Source organism: Papio anubis, chromosome 9 (assembly GCF_008728515.1).
Source record: "Papio anubis isolate 15944 chromosome 9, Panubis1.0, whole genome shotgun sequence".
NCBI lineage: Eukaryota > Metazoa > Chordata > Mammalia > Primates > Cercopithecidae > Papio > Papio anubis.
Window position 1 is genome coordinate 18,244,938 of NC_044984.1, and position 26,556 is coordinate 18,271,493.

Here is a 26,556-nt window from a genome sequence, read left to right on the forward strand (position 1 = left end):
AGTAGCTGGGACTACAGGTGTGCGTCACTGTACCTGGCTAATTTTTGTATTTTTAGTAGACACAGGGTTTCACCATTTTGGCCAGAGTGGTCTCAAACTTCTGACCTCAGGTGATCCGCCTGCCTCAGCCTCCCAAAGTGCTAGAATTACAGGCATGAGCCACCACACCCAGCCCATTTTGTAGATTCTTAATGTGTATGCTAGTTTTATTCAAGAGAGCTTTTAAGAAAGGTAACTTCGAAATTATCAGTGAAAAACCAAATTCTAAAACAGGGGAGTTGGTATGTGAGCCTTTTATGTTTTGAACATTTAATTTTTTTCCCCTTAATGTTCTTAATGTCTGTAATAATGGTTTTAGCTTTGTACTTACAGTGTTATATCATACTCATATTTTCTCACTGGGGTTTAAGTCATCTCCTCTGAGTCAAGCAAGATTTTTAGTTCCTGTTCGGTGCAACACATGCTTTACAATTGTTATTATTTGTATTTAAATTCTTTGATACCGGTAGTGGTAGAAATGTGAGGTAACATTTCTAAATTTGTTTTGGTGGTAATTTTGTCTGAACAGCTAAGAGTAGAAAATGATTGTGAAACTTCCAAGGATGAGAGGCATTGGGTTTAAAATTAAACTAGAATTGGGAAAGGTTTCATTGCTGTGCTTCAGATAGAAATGATCCTGGGGTGATAGTAGGCAGTGAGATGAGAGGAGGAGGGAAGAGGAACAGTGAGGGAGGCAGCATGTGCATGGCACATCTGCTGTCAGTGGAAGAAGGAAAGGGCCTCTAAGGAAAGTATGGCTTTATTCTGTTCTAGTGTCGTTGAACACAAAATGAAAGACAGAACTGAGAAGTCTCGTTGGCTGTGGAAGAGTTGGAGAAAGGGGCAGCTGTTGAAAGGTTGGGATCTGAAAAGGAGAGCAGCTCAAGCCTTGGAGGCACTCCTATTTGGAGTATGACTTCTGGCAACTTTCTAAATGCTATGAGCCTCAGTTTATGTATTCATAAACTGCAAATAATAGCACCTACCTCAAATGGGCTCTGTGAGGATTGTCAAGGCCATTGTGTGACAGCTGAATATGTGAGTAGCACTGAGTGAAATGCTTAAGTGGTAGCTGTTATGGTGGTGATCATACTATTTATTGCTGGAGGTGAGGATGAGTGAGGTTTTCACACCTGATTAATCCCTTCTTTTCCCCCAAGAAATTGGAAGTTACCCATTTTCTAAATGATGAGAGGAGAAAGAATAGAAAATAAAGGGTTAAGACCTTAAGAAGAATTTGTAGATGGTGGGTAAATGAAACATTGAGGTTTGAGCAGGATGTCTGGAAGCAGTTAGTTCTAAGTTAAAGGCAAATGGCATTTAGAACTAAATGTGGGGAAAGGAAATATATACTTTTCATGTTTTACCCCACAAAAAAAATTACAATCTTTGAGATTGCTAACTCAGTGGTTATTTCTTCACATAACCAAGATGCAAGAATTCAGTTTCAAGAAAGGCAGAGCACTTTTAATGTTTTTCTTTTGTTCTTAAAACATTGCCTTTAATTGTAGGCACAATTTTCTGTGCCAGCATATTTTCAGTTTAAAAATAAATTGCAGAAACAGTCTTTGTAGCAGCCTGATTTCAACAGGACATTTTTTTCCTTTTTGTTACAATGAAAATAAATTAAAATAGTTAGCTATGTAAAACATTAAGAAATTTTGTATTTAATAATAATTTTTAAATTACTTGACTAGCATAGACTGAATTTATTTAATAACTAAATGGCTGCTACAAACATGTTTTTTAAACCTAATTAAGATTTGATTGTTTGAGTTGCAAAATTACAAGACACTGCGTGATTTCTATTGATGAAAGCTCTTCACTTTTAAGACAAGCTGGAGAGTATAATTGTTTTATAGAGTAATGAAACTAAGGCCAACTTGAGAATGTAGTAAATTATAGTTAAAAATTGTAGTACTCTTTTTGGTTTCACTAGAAGGATACTGAAAACACAAGTTAAAAGCACACATCTGAGCTTTTTGCTGCGTAGTTTTCTTCACAGAGGAATACAATAGCTTCCATAGTTTCCACACCTCTTCTGCCCCACTCAAGTCTAACATTATTGTGGATATGTGGCAGCTTTTGTGGGTTGGGCCTTTATAAAAGTCCAAGTCATAATACTGGCTTTTGTTGCCAGGATCGGCAGAAGAATTGCCAAATGGCAGCTGCCAAACCAATATGCTATTCTGTTTTTCTTAAACTAAATTAAATATTTCTCTCTTTCCCGTAAGGGAAATACATGATTCAGAGCAAATCATATAAATGGGTTGACATCTTAGTTTAGCAAGAAACAACTGAAATCTCTTCTGTGGGATTCTAAAATACATATTACTCGTTTTGCACAGTAGATACATTTTCAATGATGTTACCATGGTTACACATATGAAACACTGCATAATACAGCTTGCTTTGCCTGACTGTAATGTATCACTCAGAAGAATAGTATTGGCTGTTATTGGCAATATGTTAATAGCAATTTCAGTATTCTTTTTAAAAAGCATAGTGGATTTTGGATTAAAAAGCAGAGCGGGCCGGGCGCGGTGGCTCAAGCCTGTAATCCCAGCACTTTGGGAGGCCAAGACGGGCGGATCACGAGGTCAGGAGATCGAGACCATCCTGGCTAACACGGTGAAACCCCGTCTCTACTAAAAAATACAAAAAACTAGCTGGGCGAGGTGGCGGGCGCCTGTAGTCCCAGCTACTCGGGAGGCTGAGGCAGGAGAATGGCGTAAACCCGGGAGGCGGAGCTTGCAGTGAGCTGAGATCCGGCCACTGCACTCCAGCCTGGGCGACAGAGCGAGACTCCGTCTCAAAAAAAAAAAAAAAAGCAGAGTAGATTTTTAACTGCTTTGTCACTGAAGTTACCCATGAAATAGAGATTTTTTTAAAAACCCACCAAAAACACATGCTCCCACAAGGAAGAACTGCATTATAACAGGTAGTCAGTGTGTAGCCAAAACGTTAAAACATATTACTGAAGGTAGAAACAAAATCTCTAAAGATCTGAAGTTCAGGTTAAATCATCCTTTTACCTTCCCAAAGCAAGAAATTAGTAAAACCATTTTCCTCTTTTACCATATAAAACACAGAAATCTACTTTTGAATATACTAGCGCACATGTTTCCTTTGGACCATATGTAAGTTGCTTTGTCTAAGAAAACAGAATATTTCTTAGCCAATAGCCTCTTCCTTCCCCTTTTTCCTTGCTGTTATAATATAACCTCATTTTATTCAGTTTCCTCTAGGTGGGCCACAGACAAAGTTGTGCATCTTGACTGGAGTTAGCTCGCTCACCATAGTAGTCCCACTTATTTTGCCGTTGGTTGACTTGGACATGGAATCTCATATCTCTGACTAGTGAGATTCTTGAGAAAGATGGCCAGAGATATTTTGGGAAACTTAGCGGGCAAATCACCCTAGGTCAGGAGTTCGAGACCAGCCTGGCCAACATGGTGAAACCCCATCTCTACTAAAAATACAAAAATTAGCCGGGCATGTCGGCAGGTGCCGACAGGTGTCAGAAAACAAAAACAAAAAACCTTCATTTTAACTCTAGACTTTGTGGTTCAGAGTATTACTTTGTGATACAGCAGCAGCTTGGGCTTGTGAGGTTGCCTAACTAAAAAGCATAGGGCAACCCAGTAAAGATGGCAGTGCTGCAGTATTAAGCAGTCCTGTCATCATCATCTCTTTGAAATCGTAAGTATTATTTTAAAATCAGGAATAGTTCTTTTTCATACGTGATTTTAAAAATATATCTCATTTACTGCTTTGTTTATTTTTCTGAGACGGAGTCTCACTCTGTTGCCCAGGCTAGAGTGCAGTGGCACAATCTCAGCTCACTACAAGCTCCACCTCCCGGGTTCACACCATTCTCCTGCCTCAGCCTCCCGAGTAGCTGGGACTATGGGCATCCACCACCACGCCCGGCTAATTTTTTGTATTTTTAGTAGGGATGGGGTTTCACTGTGTTAGCCATGATGGTCTCGAACTCTTGACCTCGTGAGCCACCGCGCCCAGCCTACTGCTTTGTTATATATATGTAACATTACTGGAATTTTTAAATGTTTAAATCTAGTACATTTACGGCTGGGCACGGTGGCTCACACCTGTAATCTCAGCACTTTGGGAGGCTGAGGCGGGTGGGTCACAAGGTCAAGAGTTCGAGACCAGCCTGACCATGATGGTGAAACCCCGTCTTTACTAAAAATACAAAAATTAGCCAGGCGTAGTGGTGGGCGCCTGTAATCTCAGCTACTCAGGAAGCTGAGGCAGGGAACTGCTTGAACCCGGGAGGCTGATGTTGCAGTTAGCCAATATCACACCACTGCACTCCAGCTAGGCAACAAAGCGAGACCAAAAAAAAAAAAAAAAAATTTAGTACATTTAGTACTGGATTCATTTCTATATAAATCAAATTCTGATTTTTAAATAACTTCTAATAAGGGTATTTTACCTGTAGGTATCAGATAAAAGATGTTTGCATTCAATGAAGTTCTGCATGGTTTTGGTCTTATTAGATGACAGGAATTTTAATACCAAATTTCTTTTGTCAGTTAGTGCTTAATTGCATTGAAGAGTTTCTTTCCTTGTATAATTTGAAGTAACTCTCCATTAGGAATGAAATAGTCCCCTCACTTTTATGGACTTTTATTATTTTAACTGGAAATAATGAAACACCATATTAACAAACAAGTTTTTTTTTTCTAATAGCATATTTTAATTGGGGTTTATATTGAAATGTACACTTTATGTGTTTATTTTCATGAGAGAAGGTGTGCGTGGTTATGATGTTTTTTAAGGAATGCCTTTGGCATCCTCCTTTATATGTCTCCTGAGGAGGGAAAACCATAGCAATGTAGACTCTACGAAAAGTATCTTCCTTTAATTACCCTGGAAAGGGAGACAAACACCAACTTCCCCCATTTTCAGAGTGCTGTCATACAGTTTTAGTTATTTATATAAAAGAAACCTGTCACTTAAAGTTGATTTAAACCTGGTAAATTGCTCTTCCTTCCGTCACTAGTTCATAGGAGCTGTGTGCTTTAGCTTTCTCTTTTTATCTAAGCTTCCAGAAAGGTCAGAACTAAGATGTCTGCTTAAAAGTTTAGCATAGCCCAGGTGTTCCAGTAGTTACCTACATAATTCATTATTTGGTTTATAAAATACATAAGATTGGAAAAGGAATTAGGTAAACTAATGAATTTCTATTTTATCTCCAGTAGACATGTCATTTTAGTGTTATACAATTTGATGGAAATATATATACCATTTTATATGCACACTGATTTAGTCATCTTAAAATCCTTCACAACCAAATTATTATTAACTGAAATAATAGTTTCATAGAAGCTTTAAAGTATCAGGCCTTTCATTTACTCTTCTGATTATAGTAAATGATTAAAACTCTGGTAATAAATAGGAAAAAGACATAACGCCAAAGCACAAGCAAACTGTGTTGCTATTTATCAATTCCTTGGTATCTTTAAAAAAAAAAAAAAAAAAAAAAGGTGACGGTGGAGGCATTCATTCATTTTATACTGACCTTTAGAGCATAATCAGCAAGTTGAGCTTGTAAATATGACCTGTTTTCTTTAGCCCTGAACGCTCTAGATTAACAGAGTCCTTAAAAAAAAATTAAGTTAAATTAATTTAAATTTAACTTTAAAAAATTTTAACTTAATTTAACTTAAATTTAACTTAAAAATTTAACTTAAAAAAAAGAGAGAGAGAGAGAGAGACAAGGTCTTGCTCTGTTGCCCGCGCTGGAGTGCAGTGGTAATCATAGCTCACTGCAGCCTCAAACTCCTGGGCTCAAACATTTCTCCTGCTTCAGCCTCCCAAGTAGCTATTTTAAAAATTAGGTGGGTGTGGTGGTGTGCACCTGTAGTCCCAGCTACTTAAGAGACTGAGGTAAGAGGATTGCATGCACTTTGGGAGGTTGAAGCTGCAGAGAGCTGTGTTCACATCACTGCATTATGGCCTGGGGGATAGAGTGTTTAATCTTTAATACCATACTTTTTTGCCCAGACTTGAGTACATTGGTGCTATCTCATCTTACTGCAGCCTCTGCCTCTTGAGGTCAAGCAATTCTCATGCTGCAGCCACCAGAGTAGCTGGGATTACAGGCGTGCACCACTATGCCTGGCTAATTTCTGTATTTTTAGTAGAGACAGGGTTTCGCCATGTTGGCCAGGCTGGTCTCGAACTCCTGGCCTCAAGTGATCTACCCTCCTGGGCCTCCCAAAGTACTGGGATTACAGGCATAATACCATATTTTTTAATGTACCTTTTCAATGTTTAGATATATTTATTTACACAAATACTTAACATTATACTGCAGTGGCCTATAGTATTCAATACAGTAACATGTCATACCTGCTTTTATCCTAGGAGCAATAAGCTATACTATATAGCCTAGATTTATATATAAGTATGTTTTCTATTTTTATGGTAGGCAGTACCAACTAGGTTTATGTATATACACTTTATGATGTTCACACAACTAAAATCACCTAATATGTTTTAGAATGTGTCACCATAGTTGGGGTTGAGTATGATGAAACAAACAAACAAAATGTATTACCATAGTTAAGTGACATGTGACTGTATTTGGGTGGGCACGAAGTTAAACTTTTAATTTAAATAATTGACCAAATACTAATACAATGATGACATATACTCAATGTCCTGCAGTTCATAATAATTGTAAATAACATTTATCGAGTGCTTATTATTTTCTACATCTCCATTATAAAGTAGGTTCCATGAGGGCAAGGATTTTTTTATGTTTTTCTTACTGCTTTATGATACATTTTAATTTATAAATTAGGCACAGTGGGCCAGCCATGCTGACTCATGCCTGTAATCCCAGCAGTTTGGGAAACCATAGTAGGAAGATCATTGAGCCCAGGAGTTTGAGGCCAGACTGGGCAACCTAGCAAGACCCCATCTCTGTTTTTTAAAAAATTAGGCACAGTAAAAGCTTAACTATAATAACTAATAAAAGTGTAAGAGCACGCCAGCATCACAAGCCTTGTACTCTGGGTGTGTGTGTGGAGGGGTCATTATTAAGTAAAATAAGGGTTGTTTGAACACAAAAACTGCAGTACCTCAACAGTTAATCTGAGAACCAGGCCAACTACTGAGTAACTAATGGGGCAGGTAGCATCGAGAGTTTAGAGACACTGGGCAAAGGGATGATTCACATCATAGATGAGATAGAGCAGGATGGAGAGAGATTTCATCACACTACTCAGAACAGCTCACAATTTAAAACTTATGAATTGTTTATTTCTGGGATTTTCTATTTAATATTTTTGGACGGCAGTTGACTGAGGGTAACTGAAACCATAGAAAGCAAAACCACAGATAAGGGAGGACTACCGTATATAAATATATGTCTATATAGATGTTATATTTATGAAAATATTTGTGTGTGTATATATGTATATGTTGACTAAATGAAGGAATAACCTGTGACATAGCTGCGTTTATTCAGTTGAGACACGGAGAGGTAAAGTAAGTTGAGAAAGATCACCTAGCTATTAAGTGAAGGAGCTGAGATTCAAACCTGTGTAGTCTGATTTCAGAAACTGTGCTCTCAACTACCATTGTTTTCTGCTACCTCTGTTGTGTTTAGAGAAATACAGGGACACAAATAGTAAATATTGCTTTTCTTATTCAGTAGAGTCAGTTATTTTAAGGGTTATGATAGCCTAATGCAGGGCTTCCCACCCTCAGCATTGCTGACGTTTCTGGAGGTTTATTTGGACATGGAGGGCTCTACTCTGCATTATAAAATGTTTAGCAGCACCCTGGCCTCTATGCACTAGACACCAGTAACATTTCCCCAGTTGTGACATTCAAAATGTTACCAGGGATTGCCAAATGTTCCCCTGGAGGCAAAATCACCCAACTGAGAACCACTTATCTAGAGCTACACATTAAAACATCATCAAGGGAAGTCTGGAAGTGAGAGTAGGTAAACACTGGCATTGTATTTAGAAAAGTCTGGACTTCCTACTAGGCCACAGTGACTACAGAGACAAGGTGGGAATTAGTTTGTTCTGTGACCATAGGTATGTCTTATACCAAGACCTGAATTTGGCCGGGCGCAGAGGCTCATAACTGTAATCCCAGCACTTTGGAAGGCCGAGGCCGGTGGATCACCTGAGGACAGGAGTTTGAGACCAGCCTGACCAACATGGTGAAACCCTCTCTACTAAAACTACAAAATTTTTTTAGCCAGGCATGGTGGTGCATGCCTGTAATCCCAAATACTTGGGAGACTGAGGAAAGAGAATCACTTGAACCTGGGAGACAGAACTTGCAGTGAGCTGAGATCGCGCCATTGCACTCAAGCCTGGGCAACAAGAGTGAAACTCGTCTCAAAAATAATAATAATAATAAAATAAAATAAAGACGTGAATTTTATCCTTTTTATAAGGATTCTTCTAGAAATACAAATTGTTTTAAATACTTTTTTTATTTTCAGTTTTTATTAAGCATAAAATATCTGAGAAGAATTTTTTTAAATGACACCTTGTTTCAGTGTCTGTTAAAATTCTAATGCATTTTTAATAGGATAGTGATATGGTAGTTTGTAATTTAGTAGTGCAATATATTTTGCAAAAATATAGCATGTGTGTCTCTAAAAATCACCTCATCGTGCAAAATCTGGAAACAAAAAAACGCAGGGCTTGGAGGGGGAATGGATTTAGGAGCACACCACTCAAAAACTTCATTAGCAACACATACAGGAACCGAATAAAAATGGTAGCATAATAAATATGACATTTGGCCTTGAAAAAGACCCGCAGTTTGCTTGTGAAAGTAACTAGGTGTTGAAAGGGTTTCAGCACGTGAATTTTTGGGAAGTTTTGGGGGGAAGGTTATCTGAAATTGAGTTGAAAGCTGTAGGCCCGGCGCGGTGGCTCACACCTGTAATCCCAGCACTTTAGGAAGCCAAGGCTGACGGATCACTTGAGGCCAGGAGTTCAAGACAAGCCTGGCAAACATGGCAAAACCCCATCTCTACTAAAAATGGAAAAAATTAGCCAGGCATGGTGGCACATGCTTGTAATCCCAGCTAACTTGGGAGGCTGAGGCAGGAGGATCGCTTGAACCCAGGAGGTGTAGGTTGCAGTGATCTGAGATTGTGCCACTTCACTGCAGCCTGGGCAACAGAGCAAAACTTTGTCTCAAAAAAAAAAAAAAAAGAAAAGAAAAAAAAGTTGTATCACCAGATGTGGATAAGTGTGTTTCATAAAACAGGCAATGAACTGAAGTAGCTGCTACATGTTTGAGGTATGTGCAGATATACATTTTGTGTATTTCTGTGTGGCTGGGTTTTGTCAGGTGCAGTTTTTTGCATCCATCTAGAGTCTCTCACAGATAAAATCATGCATAAGCAAGTGCAAAGTCGTATTATGCTCAAATTGTTCCTTTAACATACAAATCATGTTGAAACAGTTCCAGCAAGCATTGTAGCAGAACTGATGATTCTCTTGATCTGGATTTTGAGGCCCAGCAAAACAACAACAACAACAACTTGTGAAATGCGGAAAAGAATGGCAGATCTAAGATGAAAACATACAATTTGTGATAATACAGGGGACAAACTTTGGTAGAATTGAGAAAAGGCTAGAATCATTATCTTCCCTTCCCTGCCCTTCCTGTGGTCCTCAGCAGTCACTCCTCCGTTGTGCCAAGGACAATGGTCAGGACCTAACAGTGAGCCAGCTACCTCCCAGGGTGTCAAGTGCTGTATCTATTAAAGTTTTTCTAAATATTAACAGTTGGCTCTATGTGTTTCTTAGATCACTTGAATTAAGGAATAATAGAAACACTATGTTTCATTAATGATTCTACTTTTACAATAGTCAATACGGAATTTTTAAAAAACTTTATCTATATCTTTATATTTATATAGTTTCAATTTTATTTAATGGATTAAGTTTCAGGGTATTGAGTTACCCAAAAAAATATGAAAATTAGGATTTGGAAAAAGAACTTAAGCATATGAAATTTACCTGGAAGTTTGCAGGTTGTGGTTATAGACTTCTCACCATACAGAGCATATGTACTAATATTTTAAGATTAACAAAAAAAACTAATATTCAATACAGACCTTACAAGGTAAATTTTCTAATGTCAGGCATGTCAATGATGGGTCTCTGTTACAGATTACTTTATGGTATATGACCTAATGAAAATTATTATAGACTATTTAATATATCAATGTATATTGCATATTATTTCGAGCATCTAGTATTTTTGGCTTAAATAAATAGGGGTTTTTTTCCTTCTTTCATTCAAGAACAGTTGAAGACCTTATCACTCAACCTAGAAAGAATACTATTTCTTAGGCAAACATCTAATTCTCCAAAAATAATCATAACTTAATTCAAAGCAATTTTTTTCAGTAAACATAACAGATGTTTCTTTGTTTTTATTGTTGTTTCCACATTTCATCTACTTAAGATTTTTGCTTCTCCTTCAGATTTCATTTTTTTCCTACAACATACCTTCCTCAAGTGTTAAAAAAATTAATCTCATTACATTATCTATATAAAGGTTGTTTTGTAAAACAGAAACACTGTAAAGTATTCCTGTTTCAGAACCTTCTATTTTTTTAAGGTACTGGTGCCCATATAGTAGTACTGTTAGGTTTTCTTTCCATTTATGAATTTGGCATTAGTACTCTGTAATGCACCCATGTTGGACCATGAAACAGTGGAGGTAGGTAGACACTCATACTTATTTTTCATGACCCACCTATGAAGTATAAAATACAGTAATCTTTGTATTTTACAATGCAATGTAAAGAGCCAAACAGCCAAATCAACTTACTTTTTTGAGGGAAGGGGGTTGGGGGGAGACAGAGTCTTTCTCTGTTGCCCAGACTGGAGTGCAATGACACAATCTCAGCTCACTGCAACCTCCATCACCCAGGTTCAAGCAATTCTCCTGCCTCAGCCTCCTGAGTAGTTGGGACTACAGGAACACGCCACCACACCCGGCTAATTTTTGTGTTTTTAGTAGAGATGGAGTTTCACCATGTTGGTCAGGCTGGTCTTGAACGCCTGACCTCAAGTGATCCACCTTCCTTGGCGCTCCAAAGTGTTGGGATTACAGGCGTGAGCCACAGCACCTGGCCTGCAACTTACTTTTGTTTATAAAATAATGAAAAAGGATTGAGACCAGACTGAGAAGGGATGCATTTAACTGTTTTGTAAAAATATAAGTAACATTTTCACACACAGGCACTCCCAATAGATAGTAGGAAAGATATATTTAGGAATCTCAAAAGGCTGGTGGTAAGGCACCGTGTCTCACGCCTGTAATCCCAGCACTTTGGGAGGCCGAGGCGGGTGGCTCACCTGAGGTCAGGAGTTCAAGATCAACCTGACCAACATGGTGAAACCTTGTCTCTACTAAAAATACAAAAAATTACCTGGGCGTCATGGTGGGCGCCTGTAATCCGAGCTACTCGGGAGGCTGAGGCAGGAGAATCGCTTGAACCCAGAAGGCAGAGGTTGTAGTGAGCTGAGATCGTGCCGTTGCACTCCAGCCTGGGCGACAAGTGTAAAACTCCATCTCAAAAACAAACAAACAAACAAAAAGGCTGGGAGTTTGAATTTCATTTCCTTTGTAGACTAACTTTAATGTTACAATAAATAAATGGGCATTTTAAATACCTACACGTTCTGTTTTTCTTTTATTCTTTTTTCAGCCATAATGAAAGGAAAGTGACCTGCAAACATCCAGTCACAGGACAACCATCACAGGACAATTGTATTTTTGTAGTGAATGAACAGTAAGTAAAGAGTTTCATGGAATGCCTGTATTCAAAATTGGGTTAGCATTGAAATTGCTGTTATTTATATTTCAATTTAACAGCTTTCTTATCTGGACATTTGTAGTCAAGTATAATAACAGAATGCCAGCTGTTCATGATGTGTCATATAGAAACCTGACTTAAACATTTTTTCATGAGGAATGTAATCTCAGAAGCTATTTTTATAGTACTTCAAACACAGTAAGCTCAAGAGCCCGGGATGCAAGCATAGAGAAACTATGTAAACTTGGTTAGATTATTAAAGTAATTTGAGCTCAGTTTTCTCGTCCTTAAATCAGATAGTGATAATTACTATTTCACAAGAGTTTTATAAGCGTCAAATGAAATATGTGTAAGAATGTATTATACTATACAGCTATTCACAGAGTTAGTTACTGAAATTGTTATTGCTTTTTAAATTAGAATAATCTTATAATTCATTTTTAATTTTTCAGTTGGATGACCAAGTAGAATATCTGCAATAATGCCTATTAAAAATAAACATGATAGGCCGGGTGCGGTGGCTCATGCCTGTAATCCTAGCACTTTGGGAGGCCAAGGTGGGCAAATCACTTGAGGTCAAGCATTCGAGACCAGCCTGGCCAACATGATGAAACCCTGACTGTACTTAAAAAATAGAAAATTAACCGGACATGGTGGCGCGTGCCTGTAGTCCTAGCTACTGAGGAGTCTGAGGCAGGAAAATCACTTGAACCTGGGAGGCAGATTCTCCAGTGAACCAAGACCACGCCACTGCACTCCAGCCTGAGCAACAGAGTGAGACTCCTGTCTTAAAACATAATAATAAATAAACATGATAATAATGTATTTTTGACTTAGGAAAAGTGTTAGCTGTATTTAAAGTTGTTGTAAGTATCAAGGCCTGATTCTAGAGTAACTAGGATCCACGTACTGTGAAAAGTAGTACACTCGCATAGTTAACTGTAGGGAAGTGTTATTGTAAAGTGGGTTACATACACAGCAAGTTCTAGCATTTTGACATATATTTTCAGGACTGTTGCAACCATGACATCTGAAGAAAAGAAGGAACGACCTATAAGTATGATAAATGAAGCTTCTAACTATAACGTGACTTCAGATTATGCAGTGCATCCAATGAGCCCTGTAGGCAGAGTAAGTTATTTTGCTTTATATTAATTATTGATAAGGAGTAAACAGTATCTATACCATTACTCATAGTGGACTTAAAATTATAGAATAATCATTAAATTTTTGTTACTACATGAATTTGGAGGTGATTGATAGAAGAAGCAATTGCAGCCTGAAATATAAAGTAATAAGATTGTAATTCAAAGACTTAAGTTTTTAAGTTTGGAATAGTTTTAGAAATATAATGATATTTGTGAGAGAAAATGGACACTCTAAAGTTTTAAAGGTGATGATTAATGTAATAGCCTAGAAATCAAATTATCTGACTATAAGAATGCTTAGATTGAGAAAACATTTTTCAGCAAAACCATTGTAATAGTAAATTATGTTTATTGTAAGGAAATAGATAATTATAATAATAGTATTTAAATGCCTGTTAAGGTTTTTGAAATAAAATTTTGTTAGGAGATTATAAATGAATGTAAATTTTCAAATAATATAAATAATTTCTGATTATTAAGTAACATATGTCCAACAGGCTAACTGAGCATAATGCTTTATGAGTATATTTCAATTAAAATCTGGTGAAATTGATGAATGGATTGAGAGCCACTAGGTCATTGTCTTGAAAGAAAGTTGAATCTGTTCCTCATACTTTACACCAAAAATTTTCTAGATGGATCAGTTGTTGAAATGTTAAAAACAAAACTATAAAAGCACTAGAAAAAAACAATGGAAGATTAAAAAAAAAAAAGATCAGAATGTAGTTGGGCTTTCTAAATACGACATAAAACCCAGAAGTAACAATATAAAATAATGAGAAATTCAACCGCATGTAATTATTATCCATGCAGAGTATCTGCAATTCGTATAACGATTAAAGAATAATTTCCTTATAATTAAAGAAGTACTGTGAATCAATAAGAAAAGGGCTTACGTGCCAGTTTGGAAATGGGCAAATTATATGAAATCAGTTTTCAGAAAAGAAAATGGAATTTACCCTTAAATATATGAAAAAAGATACTCAGCCTCATCCATAATATGAAAAATACTAATTAAAACCAGAAAAAGACACTATTTCCACTTACAGATTTCCAAAGGTCAGAAAGTTTCATAACACAGCACATTGACAACAGTATGGGTAAATAAGCATTCTGTTTATATAGTGAGCTCCAAGAAATAATGGAACAGGAGTGGATATTAAAATATGCGGTCATTTCAGAAAAATATTCATTAATCATGAGAACAGTTACTTTAGATAGATAGACACACACATAACAGTGATATTGGTTGCCCCACAGTTGCGAGTGGGGTTAGCTCGGTTCTGGAGCCCGAGAGTGAGAAGTAGATTGATCTTTGTGTATCTTTTTATGTCATTTGAGTTTTATACTGTTTTTAAGCATTATCTGTTTGAAAGTAAATTAAAGTCTATCTAGAAAACATGCTTTAGGAAAAATTTTGTTGATATCGGGCCTTTAAATTTTCTTATATACTAATAAAAGCTTCCCAAAACAAAATTCTAATGAAGTATGCTAGATTTCCAAAGATTCTAAACAAGTAGAAAAGTAAGAGATAATTTTATGTTACTTTATAGCTTCATTGTTTTCATTTTTGTTGGTCACCACTATGATTCCTGCCAAAATAAATCTTCATGGTAAGCATACCAGTATTTTTAAAGATGGTATATCTTTATGTATACATTGAAGAATCCAGTAAACTCCATCTGTCTGGTTTAAGTTCAGAGTTGTCCATAAAAAAGAAAACACTACATCAAATTAAGCAGATCCTTCCCGTCTTGTTTTGACTTGATGTGATATATTTGTTTATATTTAATCTCTGTATATTTCTCCTCGGACTGAGTGCTGTTAACTTTCTTTAATTGAACCTGCACTATTAAATGAAGATATAAAGGGAAAAGTTCTGTTGTTTGGTTTATTCTTAAAGATTTGTTAACAGTTGTTATTCAAGATCTATTCATTTTATATAGCAGATAGGACAAAATACTGCCACATACTCTGTGTTTCTAAAAATTGTATATCCCGTCCGGATTTTAAAGGAAATATTGTAAAACTTTTGATATCCTGGGGAAAAAAATTTGGTGCAGAATTCTTACACTTCAAAAAACTAACCCAGCAAAAGTAGAATTTTAATAATTTTTCTGAAAAGATTTAAGTCCTGCAGTTCTTGGGAAAATCTGAAAAGAGATTAAATTTTAAGAGGAAAATAAGCTCAAATCTCTAGACATTAATACATTTTCTGTCATGCTCTTTTTCTATTTAGACTTCACGAGCTTCAAAAAAAGTTCATAATTTTGGAAAGAGGTCAAATTCAATTAAAAGGAATCCTAATGCACCTGTGGTCAGACGAGGTTGGCTTTATAAACAGGTATTTTTTTTTTATTTGATATGAAACAAAAGACAAAATTAGAAGGAACCTTTTAAACTGAATGTACCAAAGACAATTCTATAAAATCACAAAATTAAGAAGGAACTATGGAGAAGCCACCCAGGTTCTTTGCTTGTTACCCCTGAAGAATATCAAGGGAACAGTGAAGGCAGAAAAAGGAGTGGACATTACTTAGAACAGAGCTTGTGTGTTTGTTATGGGTGTTTCTAAATTTAAAATTAAATATATGCTGTATGAAAATGATAAGAGATAGCATGGTAAAAGTATCTAGACAGGAATATTTTTAAAAGCCAAAATTGAAATAACTCTTAATACAAGGGTGTTATTCATTTTTCTATTGATATGAAAGTTGTTAGAGAAATATACAGTTGTGTATTTCCCCCCTTTATTTATACAGAGATTTTATAATTATTTCAGATTTCTCTGAGTTTTTTCAGATTTTTGATTCTATAATATGAGACTACTCTTTCTTTCTCTTATGTTTTTTGGTTATGTTTTCTTTACTTTTTCTTTTCTTTTTAATTTGCACATATAGGGTTTACTCTCAGGCATCCTGATAAGTTGGGGTTTATATTGTTGCACTGACTGGGGAACTTGCTATCTAAGCTATTTTGAAACCTTATTAGTTTTGGAATTAGTAAAGATGTATGTACGTTACCTCCTTGGATTTTGACATCATTTCAATTACATAGAAGCTATTTATTTTCCAGTTTGCAACTGGGTGATAAGTGACTGGTAAATAACTGAGGTGACATCCTCAATCTTCAAGGCTTGTTTCTTTCTTTCTGATTATATATACGTACAGATGATACAAAGCAAGTTAAATATTAGTTCATTGGTGCCAATTTATTCTGTTAAATATTGCTAATTGCTTTCAGGTGACTTAATGATTTTTATTTATTGTCATAATTTTTATTTAAAGATGGTTGACTGTATTTAAACCATCTGACATTTAAGCTTATCCAGGCTAAAAGGTTTTTTCACATTTAGTTTCTTTTTTTTTCCCTTTTTTTTTTGAGACAGGGTGGTACTCTATGGCCTGCCCAGACTGGAGGGCAGCAGTATGATCTCAGCTCACCACAACCTCCGCCTCCCAGGCTCAAGCAATTCTCCTGCCTCAGCTTCACAAGTAGCTGGGATTACAGGAGTGTGCCACTACTGCCCAGCTAATTTTTGTATTTTTAGTAGAGACAGGTTTTCACCACCTTGGCCAGGCTGGCCTTGAATTCCTTTCCTCAAATGATCCACCCACCTTGGCCTCCCAAAGTGCTGGGATTACAGGCCTGAGCCACCACACCCAGCCCAGTTTCTAATAGAAAATTTTCTCCATATTTTCCAGCTAGCCTTTCTAATAAGTCCAAATTATGATCAACTATTTCAGTGCAAAATTGAGCCTAATAGCCTAATGGCATTCCTTATTTAAAATAGCTCTTGTTCTTATTTCTTGATCCCTTGGTTAATTTAGCATTGCAAAAGTATTACCAAGTAGCTTCTCTAACAAGTGTTTATTTTGGGCCAAACACAGTGGTTCACGCCTGTAATCCCAGCACTTTGGGAGGCCGAGGCCGGAGAATCACTTGAGCCCAGGAGTTCAAGATCAGCCTGGGCAACACAGTGAGACCTCATCTCTACTTTAAAAAAAAACAAAACAAAAGCAAAGATTAACCTGGTGTGGTGGTGGTGGTGCACACTTGTAGTCCCAGCTACTCCGGAGGCTGAGGTGGGAGGATCGCTTGAGGATCGCTTGAGCCCAGGATTTGAGCTTGCAGTGAGGTATGATCATGCCACTGCACTCCAGCCTGGGTGACACAGCAAGACCCTGTCTCCAAAAAAAAGTGTTTATTTTGTAATACGTGTGTGACACATATTTGTTTACAGTGTCCCTTAGCCGTACTAAAGAAAGAATATAATTAAGAAATTGAAGATGGCTGGGTGTGGTGGCTCATGCCTGTTATTCCAACACTTTGGGAGGCCAAGGTGGGTGGATCACCTTAGCACAGGAGTTCAAGACCTGCCTGTCCAACATGGAGAAACGCCGTCTCTACCAAAAACGCAAAAATTAGCCAGCTGTGGTGGTGCACGCCCATAATCCTAGCTACTTGGGAGGCTGAGGCATGAGAATCACTTGAATCCGGGAAGTGGAGGTTGCAGTGAGCTGAGATTGTGTCTCTACACACCATCCTGGGTGACAGTGTGAGACTGTCTCGAGGAAAAAAAAAAAGATCTCATTTACCATTTTTTTTGTCTCTTTTTTGGTATAGTTGTGAATTTTAAGGTCAAATCTTTTATTTTGAAAGATTTTACCCATGTTAATTTCTGTAATTTTAAAGTCATTGCCCACAGCTAGAAATAAACTTATTTCTAATCAATGCACATCCAACCTGGCCTCTCTCTCTTTTTTTTTTTTTTTTTTTTTGGGGGGGGTATCTGTTTAATTTTTACTTCCAATTTTGCTACATTGGATATGGGAAAGTAATTTTTATTAAAATTCTAATTTTGTTTGAGCCTGATATTTTAAAGAACTAAATTACTTAGAAATAGCTGCCAAATAGTCTCTCTTTTTTACATGATGAGCAAATCCCAAACTATAGACGTAAGGAAAAAAAATGTTTATAAAACGTATTTGTATATTAAGGTTTCTTTATTCACAGTCATTTTAAATTGCATTACCTTTGGAATAACTTCAATTCACATATTTTTCTTCTTGTTGAAGTTTAACATATTTATTAAATCTGGTTTACCAGAATGCACGCACTGCTGCATGGTTACATCATTCTTATCCTAGCAGATGTTTATGTTGAGAAGAGTGAATTTCAAATTGCTTACAAATATGAAGCCAAATCAAATTGCCTTAATATGTTCCCTTTGCATAATGGTATTTTCAGAGACCAGTCTAGTTGGGAATATCTTAAGGCCCTAGAAAACTACCTCCAAAATTTTAATTGGCCTTTTAGTTAGGTTATATTACATATGTATCAAACATACCTTGTTTTAAAAGTTTACTTTAAATAAATGCACAAGTCCAGGAACAGTGGCTCAAGCCTATAATCCCAGCACTTTGGGAGACCAAGACAGGTGGATCACCTGAGTCGGGAGTTAGAGACCAGCCTGACCAACATGGTAAAACCTCGTCTCTACTAAAAATACAAAAAAATTAACCTGGCGTGGTGGCAGGTGCATGTAACCCCAGCTACTCTGGAGACTGAGACAGGAGAATTGCTTGAACCCAGGAGGCAGAGGTTGCAGTGAGCTGAGGTTATGCCATTGCACTCCAGCCTAGGCAACAAGAGCGAAACTCCGTCTCAAAACAATAAAAATAAATAAATAAATAAATAAATGCACAACATGTGAGTTTTTGTTGTTTGAGAAATAATCCTTAAATATGCTGATTTAATCCAGGACAGTACTGGCATGAAATTGTGGAAGAAACGCTGGTTTGTGCTTTCTGACCTTTGCCTCTTTTATTATAGAGGTAAGTTTACCCTACTGTCTTAGTGTATTATTTTGTAATTGATATGTAATATAAGTATCAGATACTTTTCTAAAAAAAAGTATTGTAATTCTGCATGCTATTTTATTATCAACAAATAATATCAAACAGATTTTTTCTTCTTTGACATATCATTCTGAGTTTTGAGGTTATGATAGAATAAATATGGTGCTTCAGACCATGTTTGGTCAGCTTCCCGAATCTTTGCTCTATAATGCTACACTTGAATTCAGTGTTGAATAGATACAATCCTTAGTTTGAGGAGGTTCTTTTCACATGTCAGTTTTGTCAGATCTAGCTTATGGGTCCATCAGGTACCCAATTCTGCTCTCCAGCAAATGATATTAGAATATTAGGGACTACTATTATGTAACAGCAAGTGAAAAAAATAAAATACAAAGAAATACTTTCATTTTGAACTTTTCTTTAATAAACACTGATACCCTTTCTCTGGTTAGTAAATTATTAGTTCAGTTTTAAGTAAAAGTCCAGAGTTCTTTCATATGCCACATGGATCTCTTAGATACTACAAGATAATACAAAGTTTTTTACTGCCAATTAAAGGCATACCTAGGTGGTGCTCTCCAGAGAAATCTGCCTCAGCTACAGTATAAAATCATGAATCTGGATAATCTCTCCTTCTTCTCTACTTTAAACTTTGGTTGTAAACCATCATGAAAGAATTAGATTGTCAACCCATAATTAATAATTTATGACTTTTCTTGAGAAGTATAACTTAAAAGATATAACAGAGTTTTAGAACTGATTTTACGTTTTTTGACTACACAAAAGACCTGTGGCAAAATTTATAGTTGTGTATTGAGGCATTATAATACATATTAACCTTCAAAATTTGGAATTACTAAATCGTTTCCATCTGAAAACTGTAGTTGAGAATTACTGCTGAGTCAGAATTAACCAACCCTATAAAATTGCATTTTGTCCTAGAGATGTTCCTTAGGCTGCAATTGTGGTATTATCTTTAGTTAAACGCTAAGCTTACTCTACAATTTTCCTTAGGGGTTTTCCCATTCTTTCAGAAAGTTAGGAGTTGTATTTCAGGCATTATCCTTAAGCTTATAATTTCTCTTTTCGTCTCTTTTTCAGTATATTTATGGACTACTTATAACAAGAAATGTTTACTATTTCTAATATTTTAAATTTCTAATATAAGAATTTGTTGGGGGTTTTTTTTTGTTTTTTTGTTTTGTTTTGTTTTTGAGACAGATTCTTGCTCTGTTGCCTGGGCTGGAGTACAGTGGTGCAATCTCGGCTCACTGCAACCTCTGCCTCCCAAGTTCAAGTGATTATTGTGCCTCAGCCTCCCAAGTAGCTGGGATTACAGGCGTGCGCCACCACATTCGGCTAATTTTTTGTGTGTATTTTTAGTAGAGACGGGGTTTCACCATGTTGTCCAGGCTGGTCTCAGACTCCTGACCTTAAATGATCCACCCGCCTTGGCCTCCCAAAGTGCTGGGCTTACAGGCGTGAGCCACCATGCCCAGCCAAGAATTTGTTGATGTTAATTTGCAAAAAAAAAAAAAAAAAACCCCACTGAATTCCTTGTAATTTGCTATTGTTGCTCAGGGAAAGGTGGGACTCATCACTTTTACTATAATAGGAAAGCTTTTGATCATATTTGAAAAATGTAAAAGTGAATCAGAAGCCATGCTGATGGATGTAAAGATAAGAACAGTAGACACTGGGGAGCACAAGAGAGGGGAGGGCTGAACACATAGTACCAATTCGGTACTGTGCTGTCTAGGAGACTGATTCATTTGTACTCCAGACCTCAGCATCATGCAATTTACCTTTGTAACAAATCCACATGTGTACCCCTGAACCTACAATAGAAGTTGGAAAAAAGAAAAGCCATGCTGAGTCTGAGATTCCTTATTAACTACCTGTATTTTATATGCAATGTATTTATTAATTTTAGTAGTTTCCCAGACAGGAGGAATATTAGAAAGAAGAAACTGTAGAAACAAGAGAAATATCATTTAACTCATTTCAGATGACTGCTGTGCAGACTGTTGGAAAGAAGTATATGATATTATGTATTTTTACTATTTCGTCAGTAAGAAATGTTAGGTTTTAAATTAAAATAATCAGATTTTAGTGAGATGATCATAATAGCCTGAATATATTTTTTTGCATATTTACAATTTGTTGAGTACTGTGCTAAGCAAGTTATATAGATGATCTATTTCATCTAACCCTCACAGCTACCTGATAATGTGGGGAATCTTATGTTCGTTGCACACAAGGGGGAACTGATATACAAAGTGCTTACCCCAGGTCTCAACTTGCAAGTGGCACAGGCAGGATTTGAACTCAGGCACTCTGACTCCAGAGCTGACACTGTTGATTTCTATTCTCTTGATCACAAGTTTTCGCCCCCACTCAGATATCCTCTCTTCTCTCAAATGCTGAGGGCAGTGGCCCCATTCATTTCTTCTCCATTTCTCAAAGCATCTAGTCTACTGACCAGAATTTTTTGGAGATCAGTCCATGTTTTACAGATATGGAAATTAAGACAGAGAAAAATAACTGACTTGCTATTTTTTTTTAACAATAGGTTAGCAACCAATACCAGATGAAAGCCCAAGTTCCCACTGTTCTTTGCCACATATTAGGCATATAGTGAGCCCATTCTTATAAAGAGAGCACTTTGACTGCTCTATTCTGTAGTCAGTCTATTGACTAAACTTACCATAGAACTTAATTCATTCAACAGATATTAAATATTTATTGAGCAGGACCTGCTTCATTCCAGGTGCTGCCAAAACAACGTAAGAGAAAGCTCTCATAAATCTTACATTCCAGAGAGATCAGGGAGACAGTAAATAAGCTCATATGATTAAGCAAGACCATAAGTGCTTTTTAGGAAAGCAAGGTTATAATATGAAAGGTGAGCATAAGGGAAAGATCTCTATGGATCCGTACTCTGGGTAGGTCTTTTAGATAGGAAGATCTAAATGACAAAGGGGAGCCAGAGGTGTGGAGTGTTCTGGGCGAAGAGAGAGTAGTGCAAAGGCTGTAAGGTAAGAAAGTGCTTGAATTGTGGAAAGAACAGGGAGAAACCCGTCTGCTGAGCTGGAGGCAGCTAGCAATAGGAAAGGATAGAGAAATAGAGATCACACCATGTAGGAGTCTATTGGAGTTTGGATTCTACTACAAATGTCATAAGGAAACAATTGAATGTTTTTAACATAAGAATGATGCACTTTGGTTTACATTTTTAAAAGCTCACTCAAGCTACTATTGAAGGAAGGATTGTAAAGTTGAAGGATATGAGCAGAGAGACTAGCTAGGAGTTATTACATAGAGGTGATAATGACTTAGACAAAGGTGGCAGCTAGCAGTGAGTTTTTTTGATACAACAGATGCCTTATTAGGTAAAGGTGCAAAAATGAATACAATAAACCCCTATCGTTATGGAACTCACAGATTAGCTGAAGGAGTCTGGGAAGAATGACATAGTAGGTTCTCAGTTATGTTGAATGAGTGTTGGCCAGGTCTGTACAAGAAAGCAATCAGGAAAGAAGAGTGATCTGGGCAAAGGACTTAAATCACGTGCAAAGCATGAATGAGAATGCTTGGCATATTTGTAAAACTATGTATAGAACTTACATTGCTAGAAGACCCACCAGGGGTTAGGTTTAAAAGATGGATCGAGCTAGGTGTAGTGGTACCTGCCTGTAGTCCCGGCTACTCAGGAGGATGAGTAAAGAGTATCACTGGAGCCCAAAAGTTCAAGACCAACCTGGGCAGCATAGATTTCATCTCTTAAGAAAAAAAATGAAAAGGTAGATTAAGGCACAGAGGGCATTTGTTTGCCATTCTAATGAACTCTATGTTGAGTGCAAGAATAATAGTAGGATCAGGAGTACATTTTAGGAAAATCACTCTAGCACTGTAATTAGAAGCCAAAAGACCAGTTAACAGAGTGTTGGAGTATTCCAGGTTATACATGATAATTAGTGATATTTACCCAGTTGTAATTGCATGTATTTTTTTTTGTCTTATTCCCAAATATCTTTAAAACTAAGTAGAAATGGGGAATCTAAAACGTCACTTGTCCAGTAAAATGTTGAGATTCTCCTGGCTCCTGTCCCAGGTTGTGTTCCCTAGGAAGCAAACTCCGTGATGGAGATTAATATGTAGAAAGCTTTTTGGAGAGTGTTGTTCTTGGAACCATCAGCTGTGGCAAAGTGAAGGAAGGAAATGGCAGAGACAAAAGAAAATGGGCTGCCATGCAATCTCAGAAAGGCCTTGGCTGACCCTGTGGAGAGTTCTTTCATTCTACAAACATTACTCAGTACTTACTCTTTGTCAGTCTATGAGGCTCTCTAGGTGATGGAAACTAGGACAGTGCTTCAGTCAGGATTGATATAGAACTAAACAGAAGAAGGTCATGATTAGAAGCAGTTTAAGAAGCTGAAGAACTCAGGGTAGTCATTTGACAGGCGAAGATTTTTTTATATGCACTGTCTTTAATTTTATATAATAATGGCAATATTTATTTAATGCTTCACCCTCTGTGCTGAGTTTTTTATATGTGTTAACTCATTTAACCCTCAACAATCTTTTGAGGTAAGTCCTATTGTCCTCAGTTTTATAGATCTTAAAACAGATACTAAGCATCAATAACTTGGCTAGGATTTCACAGCTAGTTAGTGCTGGGCAGCAGGAAAACTGCCTCAGGTAATCTAGGGAAATCACCCTGTGCTTTAGTGCCTCTGTCTATTCTGAAGCAATTTTAGGAAAGATTATTTTATTATGGAACATAGAAGGATGTATTATTTGGTTAAAATGATTTTTTAATAAAGATGACTTCATGTACTGTTTCTGACTATACCCTTTATATAAACATAAAACATAAAATTGGATTCAAAATTAGGGTTTGACTTATTCTTTTAAATTGTCACATTCTCTGTAATTCATGACTGCTTTCCAACTCTTTTTAACCTTTTGGATTAAATCTATACTTTCGTTCATTCTTTTACATATTAGTGATTTGTACCTGAATGAGCACAGAATAGTAAAAACAAAATTTTGTTCCATTGCTATGAGAAAAGCTACTGAAAAAAGTCTCCATTTAATATAACTTTTTCCCTTTTGGATGTTTCACCAGATACTCTGGAAATGAGGACGAAATAAATAAAATCCCTTGTTAAGTTTTTGATAATTAGGGAAAAAAAAAAAAAAAGGCACACACAGCAAGCATAATAAAAAGATTTCCCATTTATGGTTTCTCCTTGGTGAGTTTATTAGCCTGATGACACAGCTTTATTAACGTGTCTTATAGGTCTATAACAGTGAAGTACATATTTCAAGTTTCATAAACATCTCTTCCCCCAAGCAGCAAGTTAATCATGTGAATCTATACTGTGTCAAGATTAATGTTTATCATTTTCCTAGGTATATTTTATGTGCTTGCCTTGTAGGCCTGTAATTTAGTCATACTATTGTGTATCAGAATGATAGTAAAAGCAAACCTTCAAAGTTAAATGTTTTAAAAAGCATATAATTTTTATAGGATAGTTTAAATATGTATTCACATGTGTCTTCATTTATTCAACAAAATTTTTTGAGCATCTACTACTGTCATTCCAAGTGTCGTTATAGAACTTACATTCTAGCATGGAGAAAAAGATAATAAGGAAATAGGCCGGGCGCGGTGGCTCAAGCCTGTAATCCCAGCACTTTGGGAGGCCGAGACAGGCGGATCACGAGGTCAGGAGATCAAGACCATCCTGGCTAACACGGTGAAACCCCGTCTCTATTAAGAAATACAAAAAACTAGCCGGGCGAGGTGGCGGGCGCCTGTAGTCCCAGCTACTCGGGAGGCTGAGGCCGGAGAATGGCGTGAACCCGGGAGGCGGAGCTTGCAGTGAGCTGAGATCCGGCCACTGCACTCCAGCCTGGGGAACAGAGGGAGATTCCGTCTCAAAAAAAAAAAAAAAAAGGAAATAAATAGCTGAAACATATAGTATGCCGGAGGTATTGAGAGTCGGAAATGTTAACATTCCCAAAGGAGAACAGAGAAAACGTTAAATAAATAGCATTTTAACATCAGTAGTCAAGGAATACAGTAGTCAAGGAAGGCCTCATTGATGAGACCTTTGAGCAAAGCCTGAAGGGTGTAACCAAGAAAGCCATGTGTCTGGGGTTAGAATGGTTGAGCATTTAAATCCTATCAGAGATGTGAGTGGATTAATGCCATTACTTACATGCCAGTATATTTTCAGTGAATGACACGTAAAGGGGATTTGTAGAATGCAGTATATTTACCAAAGTATAAATTCTTGTGCTATTTGGTATTTTCATTTAAAACCTTATAAAGTCCTGCCTAAACATGAATATAGTTCATTTATATACAAGAACCTTTCGATTTGGCAAAAATAGATCTTGAAAAACTTTGCTTCATGAGAACATTTAAAATTCTAATCAGATGTTAAATCTCCTAGATGAGAAAGAAGAGGGTATCCTGGGAAGCATACTGTTACCTAGTTTTCAAATAGCTTTGCTTACCTCTGAAGATCACATTAATCGCAAATATGCTTTTAAGGTAAGGAAATAATACAGTTTTTAATTCTGTGTTCAAAACTTGCGTTGGTTAAAAATGGATATTGAGCCATAGATTATTACAAAAAGCTATCTTAGTTATAGTGATTTTTGTATTTAAAATATATTAATTAATTGTCTTATGGTTGTATAGAAGAATGTCCCTCTAATTAGGAAGCACGTGCTAAAATATTTAGGGATCAAGTGTCTTCATGTCTGTGCTTTCAAATGGTTTTAGATAAAATGAACATGTCAGAATGCTAATAATTGATTAATATAATTATGGATGTCCTGGTGATTATTATGCATTCTTTCAAGGTTACTCTATGTTTGAATTTTTTAATAATAAATTTGGGGTCTGGGCACAGTGGCTGACACCTGTAATTCCAACACTTTCGGAGACCGAAGTGGGAGGATCACTTGAATCCAGGAGTTGAGCCTGGGGAACATAGTGAGACCCTGTCTCTAAAACAAAACAAACAAAAAAACCATACTAGCCGGGTGTCGTGGCTAGTCCCAGCTACTTAGGAGGCCGAGGTGACAGGACCACTTGGGCCTGGGAGGCCAAGGCTGTAGTGAGACATGATCATGCCACTGCAGTCCAGCCTGGGCAACACAGTAAGACCCTGTCTCAAAAAAAAATTATTAATAGGATAGGCACAGTGGCTCATGCCTGTTAATCCTAGCACTTTAGGAGGCCGAGTCGGACAGAGAGCTTGAACCCAGGAGTTCAAGACCAGGCTGGCCAACATGGTAAAACCTCGTCTCTACTAAAATTACAAAAATTAGCCAGGTGTGGTGGCGTGTGCCTGTAGTCCCAGCTACACAAAAGGCTGAGGTGGGAGGATCACTTGAGCCCGGGAGGCAGAGGTTACAGTGAACCAAGATTTGCATCACTATAGTTCAGCCTGGGTGACAGTGTGAGACCCTGTATTAATAATAATTATTATTAATAATAAATTTGGAGGAAGAGTACTATAAAAGACAACAATTTTTTTTTAGTAAATGTACATATATGTACATTTATTGAAAAACTTAGAGAATAATGGCAAAGATGTTCAAGATGTTCTTGGGTCTAAGTACATCGTGATCATCA

At 36.8% G+C, this 26,556-nt stretch overlaps 1 protein-coding gene across 31 annotated transcripts in view; it reads left to right on the forward strand.

Moving 5' to 3' along the window:
• The window catches only part of PLEKHA5 (pleckstrin homology domain containing A5), a 249,095-nt gene that overhangs the window by 115,311 nt on the left and 107,228 nt on the right, over positions 1-26,556 (forward strand). For 30 of the 31 annotated variants that reach the window (XR_634520.3, XR_001892538.3, XR_634521.3 and 27 more), the window contains 5 exons: positions 11,780-11,863; positions 12,898-13,018; positions 15,275-15,379; positions 18,800-18,872; positions 25,364-25,464. Coding sequence is in view for 27 of the 31 variants with exons in the window: in XM_009180312.3 (XP_009178576.2) it covers positions 11,780-11,863; positions 12,898-13,018; positions 15,275-15,379; positions 18,800-18,872; positions 25,364-25,464 (484 nt within the window). In the remaining 4 variants the exon portion in view is untranslated. Of the gene's footprint in view, positions 1-11,779; positions 11,864-12,339; positions 12,472-12,897; positions 13,019-15,274; positions 15,380-18,799; positions 18,873-25,363; positions 25,465-26,556 lie in introns of those variants that run through there. The other variant, XM_021922097.2, reaches the window with a different exon arrangement.